Consider the following 22,850-nt stretch of genomic DNA (forward strand, 5'->3'; position numbering starts at 1 on the left):
AGAGGTAAAACAATGGTATAACATAAAAACAACTTTATGTATTCAAAAATTCTATTAGCAGTGGACAAATGAAGGTACTCATGACTCACTGTTATGAGAGTCTACAAGAAAGGGCTTGAAATTTAGCTCAGAATTGACTCAACTGACTACATGTGCTTTGCTCAATTACATAGCATTCTGGTGAGGCAAAACATATAGAAATCCATTTATAATTCTGTTTTCATCTTTAGTGTTCAGAGTATTTAATACTCCGAAGAAATTCCCTCCATTTCAGACAAAACATAAAAACATGAATTTTTAAAGTAGTGGATTTTTTCCTAATTCATAGATGACTATGAAGTAAAACAGTGGTCTGGCCAATCTAATGGTTCTGAGGAACCTGGTTACCTGACAGTTCTCAGCCAAGGAGCCTAAGAATCCTGTAAACAGTATACTACTGAGGGTTGATACCTGGTATGCTTGGCTGAACTCTTATCCACTCCTTCTTGAAGAAAATCCAGAATAACTGGATTCCAAGGATCTCTTGGATTTTCTTTGTGCTCTTGACACAAAAGACTGAAATTGGTCCAGATGGAGGCACATTAATGACCTGGTGCGGGACCAGTATGTGATCTTCCATGTGCTCCAAGGAGTGGCTCCATACTTTCAGAAGAAAGGTCTGGAAGTGATCTTACCCAGGGGATGATTCCTATGCACAAGACTAGGAGGCCCAATAGCTTAAGGCACTGAACTATGGATGGGCTCTTGCACTGGACCAGCATGGATATCAGATCCTGAATCTTCTAGAACAAGGGTCAGCAACCTTTCAGAAGTGGTGTGCCGAGTCTTCTTTTATTCACTCTAATTTAAGGTCTCGTGTGCCAGTAATACATTTTAACATTTTTAGAAGGTTTCTTTCTCTAAGTCTATAATATATAACTAAACTATTGTTGTATGTAAAGTAAATAAGGTTTTTAAGATGTTTAAGAAGCTTCAATTAAATTAAAATGCAGAACCCCCTAGACCGGTGGCCAGGACCCGGGCAGTGTGAGTGCCACTAAAAATCAGCTCGCGTGCCGCCTTCGGCACCCATGCCTACTCGTTCTAGAATCTGTCAAGTGATGGGCAGATCTGCACTACTGACGTGTCTATCACCACACCGAGTGAAAATCCTTGTCAAAGGAATCAAGGAACTTTTCCCAGTGTTTATGATGAATCAGTACACTTGCAGTAGATTCTGAGAGTCTGGATCATGGCACTGTGAGCCATAATCTGCGATGGGGCTCTGAATAAGACGTCATCCAGACATGGCTACAGTGAATCCAAGTCCAGTTATGATCACCACCAGCATCTTTGTAAATGCGCTGGGGTGGGGTTCTGTGGCCTGCCTTGTGCAGGAGGTCAGACTAGATGATCATATTGGTCCCTTCTGACCTATGAGTCTATGAGTCTATGAGAGACCAAATAGCAGTGCTTGGTACTGGTAATGATTCATGCTGCAAGCAAATCTCAGAAGCCTGTGGTAGCAGGGGTACACTGGAATGTGAATGTATGCATCTCCCAAATCCAATGAGATAAGGAAGTCCCCTTAACAGGGATGTCACTCTTGAAGGTAGAGTCTCCATCCAGAACTTTCTTCATCCATCAGTGTAAATACGGTAGGATCTGAGGCTACAATTGGAAAAGAACAAGTTGAGCATTACTTAGACAAGTTAGATGTCTTCAAGTTGGCAGGGCCAGATGAAATACATCCAAGAATACTTAAGGAACTTGCTGAAGAGATCCCTGAGCCATTAGCGATTATCTTGGAGAACTCGTGGAGGAGGAGGAGAGATACCAGGGGACTGGAAAAGGGAAAATATAATATCTATCTATAAAAAAGAAAATAAGGACAACCCAGGGAATTATAGACCAGTCAGCTTAATTTCAGTGTCCAGAAAGATAATGGAGCAAATAATCAAACAATTCCTTTGTCAGAATATAGAAGAAAATAATAAGTAAGCATCAACATGGATTTGTCATGAAGAAATCATGTCAAACCAACCTGACATCCTTCTTTGACAGGGTAACAAGCCTTGTGGCTGGAAGGAAGCAGTAGATGTGATATATCTCAACTGTAGTAAGGCTTCTGATACTGTCCCACATGATCTCATAAACAAACTAGAGAAATATAGCCTAGATGAACCTACTATAAGGTGGGAGCACAACTGTCTGGAAAACCATACTCAGAGAGTAGTTATCTATGGTTCACAATCAAGCCGGAAGGGCATATTGAACGGGGTCCCTCATGGATCTGTCCTGGGTCCTGTTCTGTTCAATATCTTCATAAATGATTTGGAATAATGGCACAGAGAGTACACTTTTGAAGTCTGTGGATAATACTAAACTGGAAGGAGTTGAAAGCATTTTGAAGGACAGGTTTAGACTTCAAAATGATCTTGACAAACTGAAGAAATAGTCTGAAGTAAACAAGACGGAAATTAAATAAGGACAAATGCATACTACTACATTTAGGAAGGAATAATCAGTGCACAAATGCAAAATGAGAAATGACTGCCTAGGAAGGAGTAGTGCAGAAAAGGATCTATGTGTTAGTGAATCACAAACTAAATATGAGTCCACAACATAATACTGTTGCAAAAAAAGCAAACATAATTCTGGGATGTATTAGTGAGAAGTCTGAGGACTAAATTTTCTCTTTTGAAGGGGTCTATAGATCCTCAGTGACCAAGTGTGGCTCTGGAGTCTTTGAATGTGTGGAACGACACATCAGTCTCCTCAGCAAACAATATAGAACCTTTGAAGGGGAGGTCCTCGACAGCTGTTTGCACCTCTTTCAGGAAGCCTGAAAGATGCAATCACAAAGCTCATCGCATCACGACTGCTGTTGAGATGGACCAGGATGCTGTATCAGCTGCATCAAGCACTGTCTGGAATACAGTTTTGGCCACTAGCTGCCCTTCACTGATAATGGCTCAAAACTACTCCCGTTGTGATTCCAGGAGATGGTCAATAAAGGTGTTAAGCTTGTTATAGTTCATGTAATCATACTCTGCTGTTAAGGCCTGGTAGTTTGCAATTCTGAATTGCAAAGTAGCAGAAGAGTAGGTCTTTCACCTAAATAAGACAAGGCACTTCCAATCTGTCAAAGGGTGGACTTGGAATGATGTTGCCAGTCATGGGAGTTCACTGCATCTATCACGATGAAATTAGGAGGAGGGTGGGAAAAAAAGAAATTCCGTATCCCTGGGAGGTACATAATACTGTTTATTGGCCCGACTGCATGTTGGTGTGGCTGATGCTGGCGTTTACCATATAAGCTTAGTTGGGTCCAACAGCACCTCATTGATGGGGAGGGCTATCCTGGAGGAGAAGGATGCATGTAAAATATCCAGTAGCTTATGGTGAGTGTCTTTTACTTTTTTGAGAGGTACTTGTATGTTATATACCACCCTCCTAGTCACGTCTTGGAAGAGTTTAAAATCATCTGCCATAGATGGTGGAAGGGGCATTACAGTCTCATCTGGAGAGGAGGAAGAGATTTCAGTTGTGATTGGATCCCTGGGACTGTGGGACTGCTGTGCCCCCTTAACTGTCCAGCCTGGGCTGTCTCTCAAAATGCTTTGCTAGTGAGAAGCAGCAAACCCCTCCAGACATCGTTATAACTCAGCACAACTGCATGTGGAGCCCCACACACAGGTAGATTCTATGAATTCTCCCAGAGCCATTCATGAATCACACAGAGAAAGTCATCAACCAAATCCGCCCAGCTCCCAGCCTTGTACCTCAGGAATATACTGTTTTGCACTGCTCAAGACGAGCAGTGCAAGGTTATTAATTTGCTCACCGCTTCATCAATGGAAAGTGGATATACCACCAGCCTTTGTAAACCCGAGGAGATTTACCAAATGCTTCAGGCAATCTCACCGGTAAACTGGAAAAACAAGTTTATTGACTACAAAACATAGATTTTAAGTGATTATAAGTGATAGGCAAAAAATCAGAGTGGTTACCAAAATAAAATAAAATAAAATATAAGCACACAGTCTAAACTCTGCACCCTATTAGGCTGGGCAACATCTAGATTAAGCAGTTTTTCTTATCCCACTCAATATTGCAGTTCATATTACACAGGTTTCACCTTTGAAATCTGGGCCAGTCTCCTCTGTTGGAGTCTTTAGTTTTCTGAGTGTCCTTGTTGCTTGCAGCATAGGTGGAGGGGAGGAGAAAAGGCCAAGCATGGGACCACTGGGTTCTGTTTTATGTGGTTGGAGAACACAAGTCCACGCATGTCTGGTGAGCATTGCTGAGTTACCAGGCAAGTTTGAGTAACTCCTCTGGTGTGGCCTTGTGAAAGTGATTCATTGCATTGTAACTCTCTTGCTGAACAATGGCTGGGGATGTCTGTTCAGCACTCAGCTGGTTGTGGTTACCTCCCTTGTCATTGTCTCTAGAGAGCTAGTATCTGGGTGCGTCCCAAACCGACAGCATATTTTAGTGACAAACATATCACACAATTCTCATAACTTCATACGAATCAATTATATATTTATTTATTTAGGTGGCACAGTGGGTTTAGGCAGATCATAACCGTTCCCATGATTCCTTACAATGCAGGCTGTGTATGCAATATCACAATTATATACAAATGATAAATATGGGGGTTACAGGGTGCTCCCCCATGGTATAGAATGTCACATTAGTACGAGGGATTGTCCATCCCCCCAAGTGAAGGGCATGTCCAGTTCACCCAGATTTAAGTGGCGCTTCTCCGGCAAGGAGTCCATTCCAGTAACAGATGGGTATTCACTCAGTGTCCATTGCCTTGGGGAGGGCCACATTCCACAGAAGTGTACTTTCTGTCAGCATCTAAAACCAGATCCCCCCCAAAATTTCGGATTTTCATACTAATGCTCTGCAATAGAGAAGGAACAGAGGGGTCGTTGGTTGCACAGCGCCAGATAACTGCCTGAAGCAGTGTGAGATGAGGATTGCACATGTGCAACCCAGCCAGGCACTGCTGCCATAAATCTCCAATTATGAGAGCAGGGGCACATGAACATCTAAAGTGGCGCACCCACAGGGAGACACATCTCCAAGAACTTATGTTATGGCACAAGGTGAGTAACTTGCTCATAGGGAAAGTAATATTTTCCATTTATGTTCCTATGTTTGATGCTTTGGGATTTAAGTACAATAGAATATAAAGATTGATTGTGACAACCCATTTTAAATCATCTTATTGGAATGATGACTGCTTAGATCAGGGATCAGCAACCTTTGGCACGCAGCTCACCAGGGTAAGCACCCTGGCGGGCTGAGCCAGTTTGTTTACCTGCTGCATCCACAGGTTTGGCCGATCGTGGCTCCCACTGGCCATGGTTTGCTGTCCCAGGCCAAGGGGGGCGGCAGGAAGCAGCGCGAACCAAGGTATGTGGTCCTGACCCACAGTTTGAGAACCACTGATCTACACTCTGAATACATCCAGGGTATGTAGTCTGGACTGTCATCTATCCTCATGAGGTTTGGAGCAAAATGTTCTTAGGTAGATAGGTTGATTGAGGTGAAATGATGAGGTGACTTTAGACAAAAACTTAGGATGTGGCCCCAGGGAAACTTTATCTTTGAAAAAGATCATGTATGGTGGGTCTGCCATGAGCGTACCCAATTCTCCCACCTGTCTGGTAGATGTAAATCGCCACAAGGAATGCTACTTTCATAGAAAGAAGCAATAAAGAGCATGTCGCTCTGGATTCAAATGGAGGGTCGATGAGGATTCAAAGGACTAGGTGTAGGGTTTCTCACCTCAAGGTAGAGGCTGTTGAGGGTTTGAAGGAACCTTTTGGTGAATGAGTGTGTGAATATGGGTAATTCGTCTACTTTGTGATGAAATGCTATGATAGTGGAGAGATGCGCCTTAATCAAACTCATGGAAAGGCCTGATTTTTTAAGTTGTAACAAGTAGTCCAGTATTAGGAGTAAAGGGAAGAGATTGCTGCAATTTGTTTTTGTTGGCTCTCTGCATCAAATTGTTTCCATTTGTGCAGGTAGATGGCATGGGTGTTTGTTCTGTGGCTATGTAGCAAAATGTTTTGTACTTCATTTGAACATGTTATTTCAGATCTCTTGAGCCATGGAGTAGCCATGCTTTGAGATGGAGTCTTTGAGGATCTGGATGAAGAACGTGACCAGAGTCCTGGGACAGAAGATGAGAGAGCATGCATGGTGGGCATACCGATAGCTTCAGAAGGTAAAGGTACTGGGTTTGGTGAGGCCACATGGGGGGCTATTAGAGTTACCCTGGGGTTGTTCTGTCTGATTCTGTAGATCACCCGAGCTAGGAGAGGGGTGGGCAGGAAACACATATAGGAGAGGAGCACTCTACTTCACAAGGATGTTATTGCCCAGATAGTGGTGACCAAGTCCTGCCCTGGAGCAGAACTGTGGGCATTTGGTATTTTGTGCCATTGTGAGCTGGTCTATCACTGGGAATCCCCAATGCTTGAAAATGTTTCGAAGCATGTGGGTGTCCAATTCCTACTTGGGGTCCTGGGAGAAATTCCTGCTTAATGTATTTGCTGTGGTGTTCTGGCAGCCAGTTAGGTATTGTGCTGTAATGTGGATATTGTGTCTGATGCACCACTGCCACTGTCTCATCGCTTTTACACGTAGGGAGTTTGATCATGCTTCCCCTTGTTTGTTTATATAAAACATGCAAGCTACACTGTCTGCAAGGATTTGTATGGTCTTGCCTTTTATGATCAGTAAGAAATTGGAGAAAGCATTGCAAACAGCAATTAGTTCTAAAAGATTTACATGCAGAAGAGTTTCCTCTGGGGACCAGCGACCTTGGATAGAGTGTTGGCGTAGGTGTGCTCCCCAAACCAGAAGTGAAGCATCTGTTGTGATGGTCATCACTGGGAGAGTTTGAGTGAAAGGCACTCCTTCACAGATGTTGTCTAGTTGTGTCTTTTATCTTGTTTGATATTGCGAGGCGCTTGTGGGACGTAAGCTGAGAGGAGTTAGGCTTGTATGCACCACATATGGAGTCTTGCATGCCTGACAACATACTTTGTGGAGGCCATATGGCCTCGTAGTTGCAGGAACATCCTGGAGATGACTTGTGAACTGATTTGTACTTTGAAAATCAGGTTGGTTAAGGTGAGGAATTGTCATGGAAGAGTGGCCATCGCCTCAGGAGAATTAAGGTAGGCTCCAATGAATTCTATTTTCTGTACTGGTGTCAGTGTAGATTTTTGTGGATTTATTTGGAGGTCTAACCTCTTAAAGAGTGCAAGTGACTGTTCTGTGGACTCTACAGCCACTTGTTCTGTCGGTGCTTTCAGCAGAGAATTGTTTAAGTATGGAAATATCATAATTCCTTTTCTGCATAGGTAGGCAGCCACAACGGCAAGGACCTTCAAAAAAATTTGAGGGACAGTGGATAGGTCAAAAGGTAGGGCCTTGTATTGCAAATGGTCCTGTCCTACTGAATATCAGAGAAACCGCCAATGCGAGGGATGGATGATTATATGAAAATATGCATCTTGGAAGTCGCGGGCCAAGAACCAGTCCCCTCTTTCTAGTACTGGATTATGGTGGTTAGTGAGTGACGATCTTGAAGTATTGTGTTTTTACAAATTCTTTGAGATGTTGGAGATCAAGAACGGGTCTTCATCCTCTTGTTTTTTTCTGCATAAGAAAATAATGCAAGTAGAAGCCCTTTCCTCTGTATTTTATGGGTAATAGTTCTACTGCTTCTAGATTTATGAGATGGGCTACTTTCTGTCACAGTAGATGTTTGTGATAGGGGTCCCCTGAAGATGGATGGGAAGGGAGGGTGGGTAGGAGGGATGAAAGTAAATGGAATGGAATATTCTATTTTGATTATCTCCAATACCCATCTGTCATTTGTGGTGGCCTGTCCAACTGGGTAAAATGGGATACAATGGTTTGAAAATGTCAGAGATGGAAATGAGTTCCAGCATTGACAGATGTGGTGTACTTTGGCCCTCGACCAATACATCAAACTTGCATCTGGAGGATGGTTGGTGGGACATGGCAGCTTGAAATGGAGGCTGTCATCTCCTTAATGGCCTCTGTTTATGTCCCTGAGGTTCGTACTGCCTGATTGGTTGTGTATATGGTGTGGATCAGAACCTTTGGGGGTTGTAATATTTGCTGTCTTCTCTTGTTCCTAGGGGTATAAATACCCAGGGCTTCACTGTTGTCCCTGACAGTGAGTAGAGACTCATCAGTTTTGGCCATGAAGAGTTTGGTCCATCAAACAGAAGATCTTGACCAGTCGATTGTACCTTTCTGGGAATGCCAGAAAGATGCAACCAAGAAGCTCTTCTCATGACTACTGCAGTAGCCTTACAGCATGCTGCCATGTCTGCAGAGTTCAAGGCAGCTTGCAATGCTGTTCTGGCAATCAGCTGTCCCTCAGAGGTGAGTGATCTGAACTGCTCTTTTTTCTCCTCAGAGAGAAATTCAATAAAATCTGCTAAGTTTACATAATTCATACGGTTGTATTTTGCAAGTAGTGCTTCATAGTTGTCCATTCGAAGAGGGAGAGTCGCCGAAGAATAAGCCTTATGTGGCCAAAGAGGTCAAGCCTCTTCCAATCTTTGTCATATGATGTATTTTGGGGGAATGGTTCCCTGCCCTATCTGTGGACCGCATCCATAACCAAATAATTCAGTGTGGGGTCGGAAGAGAGGAAATCTATGCCCCTTGACGGAATATAGTATTTTCTGTCAGACCTCTGATAAGTTGGTGGAATCTTTGCAGGGGTCTGCCAAAACAACCTAACCGGTTTCATTATGGCATCATTCATGGGTAGGGTGATTTCAGATGAAGTCAATGTCTGTAGTATGTCGAGATGCTTGCGTTGTGCTTCTTGGACTTCTTCCAGGGAGATGTCCAAGGAACTTGCGACCGCTCCTATAGATGTCTTGACGTTGTTTAAAGTTGTCCCCAGAATTGGGAGGAGGGGCATGATGGTGTCAACAGGAGAAGATGAAAAGAAGTGGATGGTAGGTTCAACTTCCTGGTCAGAGGGTTCCTTCTATTCTGCAGGGGACTGAAACAGTCCCAGTACCAACGGTGATGGTGATTCATGTGTGCTCTCCCTGGGTTGCTGAGAGGTTTGCAGGGATGTCATCCATGGGGTCCAATACAACCACTGTGGCAGAGGCAACATGGGTGTTATCCATTGATACCTGTACCACTGGGGTTCTTTGGCCTCAGTATGATAACCTCTGTGTGACAGGGCATGACCAGCCAGATAGTGAATGGGAGAAGAGTGGTGAGAGGAATAAATCTCCCTGTCATTATTATCATGTTCGTTGCTTGAAAGAAGGGGAGCTCAGCAAGGTGCAGTGAAAAGGTGACTCAGAACTGATTAAGCTGAGATGATGTCGGTGCCAAAGATAGGCAAGTCAGGCACTGAGTAGACTGCTAAAGCCTTTTGTAGTAAGAATTGACTCAGTATCGCCAGTGCCACTGAGGTCATAGCAGATGGTGCTGCTGACTGTGAGGTCGATGTTGGTACAGGAGTGTGCGTAGGTTGTAGTATATCGCCAGTAGGTGGCAAACTGGACTGCAGTTGCAGGGAGTTGCTGGGTGCTGGACATTGGTCAGTTCCAGCGATGCCAAGGAACGGGGTTTTTGTTTTCCCCTTACTACCTGTGTCAGAGCTGGCTCATTTAGAATCCTTAGCTCTCATGGTACCCATGTTACCGGAGGGTGCTGCTATCTCAGTTGTAGAGACGGTGTGGTTAGTACTGACTGAGAAAGCCAGTATGGGGAACACCTTTTCTTGGCCGTTTCCCAAATCAGTGAAGCCGCAGGATGCTTTTTAGCCATCTTTACGGTTGGATGGTCTGCTATCTGAGCCTCAGAAGAAGAGCCTCTATCAGAGGCTGCCATAGGTGACTTCTATCCCGCAGGGGTTCTTGCTTCTGGCTCAGACACCAGCCTCAGGGACTTCTCCATTAAGAGTAATTTCAGTTATAAGTCTCTGGCTTTCCTGGTCCTAGCTTTTAACTTATGACAGTGTGGACACTTTTGAGGAATGCGTGTCTCACCTAGGCAGCGGACACACTGAGAATCTCTGTCCAACACTGGCACTGACATCCTACGGGCGAGGCAGCATTTGAAGCCCAGGGAATCAGGCATGCTCCTGTGGAGAGAATTTTGTTCCCCCACGGTTCAATAAAAACCTATTTCTAATCAAGAAAAAAAACAAACAAAAGAACAGGGCTAAGTATTAAAAAAACTAGAACTAACTGGAGTTATTCTTTGCTAAGTAAACTCTGAGGTGCAGCTAAATGTTCCAACTCATAGTCAAAGGCAGAAGAGAAGGAACTGAAGAGGAGGGGGGAGAGATTGGTCAAACAGAGCCAGATCATCATCTGAAGTGGCGTGAGACGGGACCGCGCATGTGCGATCCAACCGGGCACTGCTACCATACATCTCTGATTACAAGTGCAGGGGCGCATGAACACGTAAAGTGGAGCATTCACAGGGACATCACTAGAAGAAGAATCTATAGTTTATTCTGAGAAAAAAAACTGTGGTGAATACTGCTGGACAAAATAAACTGTAGTAGATGTTACTCTTTCAAATATGTTTACAAATGCATACTCAACATCTCAAGTTTCAAGCCAAGTTAAAAGGAAGTGAGAAACAAATTAAATATTATGCATGTGCATTACTAAACTCTGCAAATAACAGAGATTAAAGCAATGATTTCAATGGAACAGTGCAATTGGAAAGTTGGGAGCAGAGTGTGTGAATTAAACAGTCTCTATTAATGTGGAATATATGAAAACATCTTATAATCCACTGGTGAAACTGATAAAACTCAATTTTAAACAATGTCAAGACCTCTATAGAAGGGTCGTAAGTTTTTTGGACATCTCCCTAGAAGAAGTCCAAGAAGAAATAGTACACAATAATGAGAACAAAGAACAAAATATGGAAGATCCTGAATAGACTGGAAAATTCAAAATCCAGTTTTTGCCAGATGATGAAGCTAAAATGAAATACTCAATAAAAGGAAAGGAAAGGCTAACATATGGAACGACTACTTCACTGTTTCAATCCTAATTCAAGAAGATGTGCACTTTCATAAATACACCTCTACCCCAATATAACGTGACCCGATATAACATGAATTCAGATATAACACAGTAGAGCAGCGCTCCAGGGAGGGGAAGAGGGGCTACACGCTCCGACGGATCAAAGCAAGTTTGATATAACGCAGTAAGATTTTTTGGCTCCCAAGGACAGTGTTATATTGGGTTAGAGGTATATACTATTGTTTCAACGTACAACAGTAACTGCCTGTACTGCTATTATACACTAATAATTTTGCTAATTTTGTATAATTTATTGCTTAATTCTTAGGGTTTTGTTTATTTTATGAAAAAAAGAAGGCTGCTGAGAGATCTTGACAGGAGAAGATGGGATTTAAAAGGGGGAAAGATTAACAAAGTAATTCACTGAAATATTAAGCATTTATGCAAAATTATTATTGGTTTCTGCTTATATGATCCAGCTATAGTTTTCAGAGGTGTTCAGAAATTACTACTTACATCCTGTAAATGAATGTTATCAAGATCATAAGAACTGTTTACTGCTTCAACCAACCAGCTTTCAGGAGTGATCATGTTTAAAGTCAAAAGTAGTGTTTCTGGCATTTCTAGGAACTTTGCCACAGGTCCAGAAGGAAAAAGATTATTGGCTCCAGAGGTCAGTTCTGGCTCCAGAACAAAACGGTAAAAGCTGTTGAAAATAAGTACATCAAAAGATTACATATTATACAATATGCAGGCTCAGCTTTAAGTACAAGAAAGTTCTTGTAAAAAAACATGTTATAACACAGTGAACATTCCGAATCCATTTAATATATGAACGATGCTTGAGGGTATGTCAGCTCCATGTACCTGTGAGATGTGTTCATGTAATACCTACCGTTTAACACATCGGCTAAAGACTAAGCATGGGAGGATTACTTTCCCTCTCACTCATTCTGGCTTGGGAGAGAGAAGTTCCCTCTCCTTCCACACTCTCAGTGGTTGGTAAAGTGATGACCCAAGACAGGGAATCTGAAGTGGGAGCAGCACGAGTAGTCTGGCTGTGGAGTTTCTTGGCCTCCCAGAACACCTGCCAGTAGGTGAAGCAGCAGCGGCACCTCACAGAAGAGGAACTCCAAGGAAGACATCTTTGTCAGTAGCTCCAACAGAAGAAGGGGTACAGATGAGGGGAGAGACATCTCCCATCCTACCAACTACAGTCCAGAAAAAACAGATTCCAGGAGCAACAAAATGGCCCTGTTGGCTTTCTTTCCCCTGCTGTTACTCCAGAAAAGGAGGATAACAGAGAAGAACAGAACAAGAAAATGGAAAAACTAGAGATAGTGGACAAATGGGAGATTTCCATGGAGGAAAGGGAAAATTTTATTACGGGGAAAAAGTAGAAAACTAAGAAAAAAAGGCAGGCAGGCAGACTGGAAAAAGTAGTATCATAAAGGAAGGAAAAGAAATGTGTGAATCTTAGTAGGTCAAAGATATTTAAATATTTGTATACAAAGTCTGGTGCCAAAATAATGCAATCAAATACCCATTAATGTTGGATTCAGATGTCAGGATTGGGGCAGGTGAAATGGAGCTGGGGAGGCCGGATTTCAGATGGAAGACAAACAGGATACCAGGATTCTTATGAATAGGAGAGGGGATAATGAGTTGTTGTTTGAGATGTTTAGGCCCCACTGATTTTGACGGCTTTGGTGCATTTTTAAAATATATATTTAATAGAACACAACTTGCCTCTACCAAATTACAATTAAAAATTTAGTAATTTTTTGGAAGGGGGGAAAAGGGGAAAAGAAGAGGTCAAGTATAAAAATATATATTTCCCAAACGATCTTAAAAGTTTCTAGAATGCAGAAAATTGCTTTAGGTATGTCAAAATTTTGCAAGGATAAGAATTCCTGGACCTTCCAGTTTTTAATCCATTGTATTTACGTCAAAACAGACTCTCCTTCCAGGTCAAACCTATGTGATAGGCATGGCTATTGTCATAAACATGTGCTTTTGCTTGGACATTTAGGACCTCCTGCAGACCAGGAATACTTTCCTGATATTTGTTCTCTTTATACCCATCCACTTCCCCTTGTTGCATTCCAGCATTACAAGATGATACAACACTGCATCACCACATGACTGAGACCCCAACACATTAACTACCACAATTTTGAGTCCCCCTTCCTGTTCTGATTTACTTTAACTACTGCTCTACCAGAGGTGTGTGAGACATTTTAAGAAATATGGTTGGTCAGGTAATAGTATAAAATGATTAATGTGGATTCAAAAGGTCAGGGTCAAACACAGAGTGTACATAAAAGAATGAGGATTTTTTTAATCTGATAATTTTCAGGTAGCAGCGTCTCTTCACATTCCTTGCTAATGGTTAATCCCCCTCACCTATGGAATTTGGAGGCCGTCCAATGTTGTTGCTGGACACTCGAGGACTAGGCTTTGCCCTTCATCTCAGGCCACCATAGGAGCTCTTCCAAAGCTGTTGAAGCTCTCCAGTAACCATGGGTGGCAAGTTTGTAGAAATTTTGGTGGTGCCCAGAACCCACCTCCACAACTCTGCCCCCTCAAATTCTGCCCCCACCTGCCTAAGGCTCTGGGAGGAGGCTTGGGAAGGGGAGGTCTGGAGTGCAGGTCCTGGGCCAGGGGATTAGGGTGCAGAAGGGGTGCAGGGTGCAGGCTTTGGGATGGAGTTTGGGTGCTGGGTGCAGGAGGGGGTGAGGGGAGCAGGCTTTGGGACGGAGTTTGGGTGCAGGCTCTGGGCTGGGGGTGGGGGCGCAGGAGGGGGTGAGGGGTGCAGGCTCTGGGAGAGAGTTTGGGGGTGGGAAGGGGTGTGTGGGAAGGGGGTGCACGCTCTGGGAGGGAGTTTGGGGATAGGAGGGAGTGCAGGGGTAAGGGCTGTGGGGCTGAGGATGAGGGATTCACAATGCAGGAGGGGGCTCAGGGCTGGGGCAGAGGATTAGGGTGCAGGGGGATGAGGGGTTCATGATGCAGAGGGGGCTCAGGGCTGGGGCAGAGGATTAGGGTGTGGGAGGATGAGGGCTCTGGCTGGGGCTGGGGATGAAGGGTTCATGATGCAGGAGGGGGCTCAGGACTGGGGCAGAGGATTAGGGTGCAGGGGGATGAGGGGTTCATGATGCAGGAGGGGGCTCGGGGCTGGGGCAGAGGATCAGGGTGCAGGGGGATGAGGGCTCTGGCTGGGGATGAGGGGCGTTGGAGAGGCTCAGGGCTAGGGCGGAAGGGCATGGTAAGGGCAGCCTGCCTTGCCATTAGTGATTGGCAGGCACTAGGACCCTGGGGCAGCAGACAGCAGTTCTGCTGGAAGCTGCTCCACCTAGCATTGTGCTACACTGGCAGCACAAGCAGGCACGGGAAAGGCGTTGCACTGCTTTCTTTAAGGCAGGGACGTGGCGGGGGTGGTCACGCAGGGGGAGGGGTGGCAGGTGGAGGCCGGGACCTGCTCCAGGCAGGGATGTGGGGGGGCGGGGCGGGGGGAGGCCTGCGGGGGCCGGGGCCTGATCCAGGCAGGGCCGGGGGAGAGACCCAGTTCCAAATAGTGCTGGAGCAGGGCCCCCAGAATATTCCTGATTTCCGAGCACCACAAAAGTATATAACCTTCCGCCTATGCCAGTAACTGATTGTTAGTATTAAGACACCAACTTGACATAACATATTAATTAGTCCCAAAACAATTATATGTCTAATTTTCCCTTTAAACAAAAAAAAAATCAATTTGTATTCTGGTCATTTACCAGATTACCAGGTTGGTTTGAATGAGGAGAGAAGATATTAACAGAAAGAAAATTAACAGGTAAGAAATTTCTCACTCTGTTGCCCTGCTTATCTCCTCATTCATCTCTGGTGGGAAGTGTCAAGCAGTGAATTACTGAAGTAGAGAGGGAAAGGATAAGCAGAGTTTCAGTTATTATTATACTGGAATAATAGGAAGCAAAGGAAATTTCACTGACACAAAACACGACATCATGCGGTAAGTAACTCAGTTGCAGCTTCCTATCAAAGGATGCTTCTGAAGAGGAATGGGATCTTACTTTGAAAATCTCCCTTAGATGAGGGGTGTACACTTTTCCTCTACAGCCCCCAAAGGTACTTCTGGAAATAGTTTCCCAGACGCCTAGCATGCCAACTGCTAAAGGGTTTTTACATCTTGCCTGGAGCAACTGTAGTCCATTTATGCCATAGCATTCCAAAGAAGTGTCAAGGGTTAGAACAAAATGATGGGAGAACTATTTCCCAGGAATTATGGAAAGATTAACTAATCTTAAACAGAAAAGTTTCTGGAGCTATAAGAATAACCTTTTCCTTATGACAACAGCAGTGTAGTTCTTGTACACATAGGGGAACTAATTCCAAAACTTGCCTTTTAGAGGTAATGGCAACGGCCACAGGATTGTGTAATCTGTTATTTTGACTAATCTTGCCATCTGATGATACTCAAATGGAGAGTCTGACATGCCTACCTATGCAATGTTATTAGGGTCGCTACGCACATTTTTATCATGTTTTGTTGCAGGACTCCTCCAATCAAGCACTCTGGATAAACTCTAGCATAGCTGAAATCATCAGAACTTTGTGATTATGATTATATATATTGTGACATTTAGAGGCTAGGGACCCATTGGCCCAGGCACCGTACAAACCAACAGGAAGTCCTTGTCCAGAAGAGCTTTATGATTCCCTTACACCAGAAATGTAAATTTGACCAGACCAATGAATGACATATCCCAGCTGAGTTCTATCTGGATACCAAAATGTAACAACAGCCTAATGGACAAGGTATGCAGAACTACACTTCTCTTCCAGTGCCCAGGCTGTTAACTCTAAGTGCTTCTGGTCAGGATGAAGGAGTCCCTATTTCAAGAGGTACGGTCTTTTCTATACATGCAATCTGGGTTCCCTGGCTATCAAGCTAGTCCAAAGTCCTTTCTGAGCCAGTGGAGGACTAGAAAGAAGACTTCAAACTCTTCCTTTTCTTCTCTTATGTATCCTTTATGTGAACTGACTTGAAAGTCAGCTGATTCTTCTCTGCCCAAGACATTATTTACATTTTTGTGCTGAAGTTTTGACTCCCTGGTTTTGGAAGGGATATAAACATTCATGCCACAATCATAAGTCGGTGTCATGTATCTAATAATGCTTGAAATGGAAGATTTTTTTTTAACATTAATGAGCTCCTTGTAAACCACTGTAAAAGCAGCAAAGAATCCTGTGGCACCTTATAGACTAACAGACGTTTTGGAGCATGAGCTTTCGTGGGTGAATACCCACTTCCTCAGATGCATGTAATGGAAATTTCCAGGGGCAGGTATATATATGCTAGCAAGCAAGCTAGAGATAACGAGGTCAGTTCAATCAGGGAGGATGAGGCCCTGTTCTAACAGTTGAGGTGTGAAAACCAAGAGAGGAGAAACTGGTTCTGTAATTGGCAAGCCATTCACAGTCTTTGTTCAATCCTGAGCTGATGGTGTCAAATTTGCAGATGAACTGAAGCTCAGCAATTTCTCTTTGAAGTCTGGTCCTGAAGTTTTTTTGCTGCAGGATGGCCACCTTAAGGTCTGCTATAGTGTGTCCAGGGAGGTTGAAGTGCTCTCCTACAGGTTTTTGTATATTGCCATTGACACTCCCTACACTAACACAGAAGAAATCAACATGCCCCTAGAGCCCCGACCAGGGTTATTCTATCTACTACCCAAGATCCACAAACCCGGAAATCCTGGACGCCCCATCATCTCGGGCATTGGCACTCTCACTGAAGGACTGTCTGGATATATGGACTCTCTACTCAGACCCTATGCCACCAGCACTCCCAGCTATCTCCATGACACCACTGATTTCCTGAGGAAACTACAATACATTGGTGACCTCCCAGAAAACACCATCCTAGCCACCATAGATGTAGAGGCTCTCTACACAAACATCCCACACACAGATGGAATACAAGCTGTCAGGAACACTATCCCTGATGATGCCACAGCACAACTGGCTGCTGAGCTCTGTGCCTTTATACTTACACACAACTATTTCAAATTTGATGACAATATATATCTCCAGATCAGTGGCACTGCTATGGGCACCCGCATGGCTCCACAATATGCCAATATCTTTATGGCCGACCTGGAACAACGCTTCCTCAGCTCTCGTCCACTCACGCCCCTTCTCTACCTACGCTACATTGATGACATCTTCATCATCTGGACCCATGGGAAGGAGACTCTGGAAAAATTCCACCATGATTTCAACAGCTTCCACCCCACCATCAACCTCAGCCTGAACCTATCTACACGGGAGGTCCACTTTCTTGACACCACGGTGCAAATAAGTGATGGTCACATTACCACCACCCTATATCGAAAACCTACTGACCACTATGCCTACCTTCATGCCTCCAGCTTCCATCCCGGGCACATCACACGATCCATTGTCTACAGCCAAGCACTGAGGTACAACCGCATCTGCTCTAACCCCTCAGACAGAGACCAACACCTACAAAATCTCCACCAAGCATTCTCAAAACTACAATACCCGCATGAGGAAATAAGGAAACAGATCAACAGAGCTAGACGTGTACCCAGAAGCCTCCTTCTGCAAGACAAACCCAAGAAAGAAACCAACAGGACTCCACTCGCCATCACATACAGCCCCCAGCTAAAACCCCTCCAACGCATCATCAAGGATCTACAACCCATCCTGGACAATGATCCCACACTTTCACAGGCCTTGGGTGGCAGGCCAGTCCTTGCCCACAGACAACCTGCCAACCTGAAACATAGTCTCACCAATAACTGCACACCGCACCATAATAACTCTAGCTCAGGAACCAATCCATGCAACAAACCTCGATGACAACTCTGCCCACATATCTACACCAGCGACACCATCACAGGACCTAACCAGATCAGCCACACCATCACTGGTTCATTCACCTGCACATCCACCAATGTAATATACGCCATCATATGCCAGCAATGCCCCTCTGCTATGTACATCGGCCAAACTGGACAGTCTCTACGGAAAAGGATAAATGGACACAAATCAGACATTAGGAATGGCAATATACAAAAACCTGTAGGAGAGCACTTCAACCTCCCTGGCCACACTATAGCAGACCTTAAGATGGCCATCCTGCAGCAAAAAAACTTCAGGACCAGACTTCAAAGAGAAACTGCTGAGCTTCAGTTCATCTGCAAATTTGACACCATCAGCTCAGGATTGAACAAAGACTGTGAATGGCTTGCCAATTACAGAACCAGTTTCTCCTCTCTTGGTTTTCACACCTCAACTGCTAGAACAGGGCCTCATCCTCCCTGATTGAACTGACCTCGTTATCTCTAGCTTGCTTGCTAGCATATATATACCTGCCCCTGGAAATTTCCATTACATGCATCTGAGGAAGTGGGTATTCACCCACGAAAGCTCATGCTCCAAAACGTCTGTTAGTCTATAAGGTGCCACAGGATTCTTTGCTGCTTTTACAGATCCAGACTAACACGGCTACCCCTCTGATACTTGTAAACCACTGTCCTGGAAAAGTCCGGGGGGCGGAGGGTGAAAGGAGGAAAGGGTGCATGTCTCGTGCTTCCCTTGGCTATTTATAGGGAAGAGGTAGTATGCTATTCATCCTGGTCTGGGGACGATTCAGCCAAGCTGGGTTACTGGTACAAATACCTCAATTGTGGAAGTAGATTTCTAGATGTGCCTGGGAGCCTGAAAGGTTGCCTGCACACTCCACAGGCTACCTCATTTTCTGCCTACCTCCTATCAAGTTTTTGGGACAAACAATAAACAAAGATGGAATGAGTCCTAGCCCTGAGAAAGTAAAAATTTGAGAACTGAATGCACCAACTAATGTACCAGAATTGGGACATCTACTGGGGATCATAAACTACCTTGGTTGGTACCTACAAGACCTTTTTACAGTGACAAATCACTGAAAGAATTGTTAAAGCCCAACAAATCTTGGCTCTGGGGACAAAATTCAGAAAATGCCTTATAAAACGTAAAAGAAATCTCAACAGCTCCAGTTCTCAAGTACTACAAGGGGCACAAACCCATAATGGTCACTGCGGATGCAGTCAGCTATGGCCTAGTTAGTGTATTGTTGCTCCTCTCTGCTAGCTGTCTTGCTGACCGCCCTGCTAGCCACTCCTCTCTGCTGGCTGCTCTGCTAGCCGCTCACCAATATGTCTTCAGTCCCTCCCCCACTACTTAACACAGCTCTCAGTGATTTCAGCTTGTTAGTAACTTCAGTGATTTCAGCTCTTTAGTGATTTCAGCTGTTTGTAGGGGGACAGCAGTACTGGCGCACTCAGAACCACTCGCCTAAAGTAGGTCTAATGCTTAGACCTAGGAATCAGTGATTTCAGCTCTGCAGCATGTAACAAGTCTCCTAATGGAGTCAAAACTAGCTCTGTCATTACACAGTGGAGAGAGGAGGGGTCAAAGTGGTCTTTAGGGCCTTCAGAAGGGGCCCACACTACCAGGTACACATACCTGTCCCCTGCCTCTCTCTGTTCACTAGGCTTTGGAACCCATGTCCCTTGCCTAGCGAGTGCTACTTTGTTGAGGGCAAGTCCATCATAAAATGCCAAGTACAGTTGTACTGTCCTTGAGTTCATAACCAGGATAACACCATTTTATTACTCCTGCCCCAATAACAAAGAGACCGGGGGTCCCACAGCAGCCAAAGAGACCATTTGGGCAAACATTCCCTTCATGCTAGACGGGGTGGGTATACCCATGCAAACAAGATCAGCCCCTGAGGTCCTTTTTTGCACAACTCACCACCCAGATGTCAGGGAAGAGCTCATTCTGACTCTGCTTACATAAGGAATCATCAGTTTACTGGTTGAAGGATGTGATTCATCAAAAGGAAGGTCCTCGGATTGTGTTCTGCACCTCTCTCCAGGGAAACTTGAGGAGTGTAACCAGGATTCCCTCATCATGACAATTCCAGTTGCCAATACATGCAAGGCCATGTCCATGGAATAAACTGTAGCCTGAAATATGGCCCTGGTGACCAACTTGCCTTCCTATAAAATCACTTGGAATCAAATATGATCCTGTTGAGGTAGCTTATATGTTTATAGTTTATAAAGTCATATTTGGCCATCAATGCCAAGTGGTTAGAGATCTGGAACTGTAGTCCAGCCAGGAAAAAACCTTTCAACCCATAAGGTCCAATCTATTACCCTCCCCATCTGCCAGGAATCAAGAATGGGTGTTTTTCTTTGGTCTGTCTGACACAGTCTGTATTACTAATGAGTTAGGTGGAGGGTGTGAAAATAAAAATTCTGACTGTGGCAGGGTGCTGCTAGAGAGGTCTTAATCAGCTCCTGCCACTCCAGCCTCAATCAGGGGGATTGGATTGGGGCTGGGTAGATATCCTGACACTTGCCTGGTAACTGACCACACCTGCCAACCGTGTTAGCAGGAGCTATAAGGACGAGAGGAAGTGAGAGCAAAAGGGGGCAGGGAGACTAGGAGGGAAAGATCAGGCTCAGACTGAGAGGGAAGTGGGAGTCATCTAGTCTGTGGGTGGCCAGGCCTGTGGTAGGCCAAACTATGGTAAAAATCCTGTATATAGTTGGAAACTGGCGGTGCGGACCTGATCACAAATGAAGAGCACGAGTGTTGCATCAGCCTGAAGTGTCCCTGAGTCTCTGAGAAGAGGGGGAGAAGGACTGAACCGAAGGGGCATGGCGTGCACCCCGTTATACTGACCCTTTGTGGGGGGGATGTAGTACCTCTTCTCAGCTCCCTTCAGGGTTAGTGAACACGTGGCTGAGGAATGCCACATGGTGTGTGTCAGTTGAAGAATGGCATCACTGATTGGTAAGGCCATCCCCTCGGCAGTGCTGATGTGTGAAGAATGTCTAGTAACTGGTGCTGACTGTCTTGCACCTCGTCCAGTGGGATCACAAGAGCATTGGCTATTCTATATAGTTCTTGAAACTGACTATAGTCATCTGGCAGGGAGGCAGAGGTCAAGGAAACAGCAGTGTCTGGAGATGATGAAGAGAATCTCTCTGGATATGCTGGTACTGGATTGACTGGGGCATCATCTAACGCCATTTCTGAATGTCTACTGGATGAAGGGTGGGGCGGTGAAACAAGGGAGTTCTCCTGAGCCGAACGAGACTGTTCTGAAAGTCTCGGAACATAAACTCCAATATGGCCAACCTGGTTGATCCAAAACTCCATAAACATAAACTTGGGGCCATAAACTCCAATATGGCCAACCTGGTTGATCCTGCTGTTGTTGTATTTGTGCCCAAGGGAAAAAAAACTGCTACAGAATCATCAGAACCCTCTGATAGTCATGTTCTGGAATGGACGTGACAGACTGTGCCAAACATCTGGGTCCTCATAGTCAGAGGAATCAGAGTCTTGCATGAATGGCAGTGCCAATGGAGCCACCAGAATGGGATGCACTGGAGAGGTATGGTCAGCAGGAGGTAGATGTAATGCAGGAGATGGTGCTCTCTGCAGAGTTGAGTGCACCGGAACAGGCAGAGATCTTGCTCCTCCCAGGGTGAACAGTTCGCCAGGGCAGGAGTGCTTCTGATTCTCCCAGAGTCTATGGTATTCAGTCTCTTGATAGGACTGGAACTGGTAAAAGTGCCTATCTCGGAAACTAAAATTCATGGAATGCCAGCAGAGCCAAGGCATGAGGGATACCCAGGGATCCTGTGCCAAGCAAACAGATTGGCCTCTCATCACTCTAGTGCAGTGGTCCCCAATGCAGTGCCCGCGGGCACCATGGCGCCCACCGGGGCATTTATGTGCGCCCGCCTAGTGCCCAGCAGGGGAGAAAAGCCGCAGCTCCACACCTGCTGGGGACCGATAACTCCGGGGCTGCAGGCTGCGGGCGCCAGTGTTCTCTGTCCCTGGCAGGGGCGGGGACATGGCTTCTCTCCGGCTTTGAAGCTGGAGAGAAGCCACGGCCTCGCCCCTGCCGGGGACAGAGAACACTGGGGCTGCAGGCTTCATTCTATGTTAAAGTAAGAATAATAAATATATTTGGACTAGCAGTTCAGCAATGTTTTACTTTTTTAAAATAAATAAGATGAAAACTGTATGACATTTTGTAAAAACTCCTTAATTTTTCTTACAGGTAGATAAAAGAGAGCAAATTCACATGGTCAGGTGAAAGAGTAATTGCCAAATAATTTAATTAATACCTTTTACATGTAAAATTACCCTTTTTATCTTATGGATTCATATATTATGTAATATTAAATATGACTTTTTTTGTACTTTTTAATGTACAAATACAAAATAAGCCTTGGAAAATTGTTGGCGCCCACCACACTCTTCTGAAAACATGAATGTGCTGCTGGTCACAAAAAGGTTGGGGACCACTGCTCTAGTGTGTCTTGCAGTGTGTAGCTCCTCTGTGGCCGGAACTTGTGGACGATGCAGCATCCTTCTTGGATTTAGAGGAAGCCTTACTGCCACGCTTATGCATGTGCTTCCCCAATGCAGGGTCCATAGCACTAGTACTGGCGGATCCTGATGGAGGCTCCACAGTAGGGGGAGCACTCTTGGATTGCTCAGGCTGATGTATGGGGTGTTCCCCGGCCAGGATCTGATTCCAGAGCCATGGCTCCCTCCATGAGGTGCTTCTTGAGGTGGAGAGCTTGGTTTCCTGCATACAGGCAGAGAAGGAGAGGCAGATACTGCACCTGGAGGCAATATGGGCTTCCCCCAAACAGTACAAACAGCATTGGTGTTTGCTGCTGATGGAAA

General features: G+C 44.9%; 1 protein-coding gene across 2 annotated transcripts in view; it reads right to left on the reverse strand.

Moving 5' to 3' along the window:
- UGGT2 (UDP-glucose glycoprotein glucosyltransferase 2) overlaps nt 1-22,850 on the reverse strand; it is a 292,503-nt gene that overhangs the window by 79,104 nt on the left and 190,549 nt on the right. For both annotated transcript variants that reach the window (XM_030567566.1, XM_030567556.1), the window contains one exon: nt 11,583-11,772. In XM_030567566.1, the coding sequence (XP_030423426.1) occupies nt 11,583-11,772 (190 nt within the window). The remainder of the gene's footprint in view (nt 1-11,582; nt 11,773-22,850) is intronic.

Source organism: Gopherus evgoodei, chromosome 1, assembly GCF_007399415.2.
Source record: "Gopherus evgoodei ecotype Sinaloan lineage chromosome 1, rGopEvg1_v1.p, whole genome shotgun sequence".
Lineage (NCBI taxonomy): Eukaryota > Metazoa > Chordata > Testudines > Testudinidae > Gopherus > Gopherus evgoodei.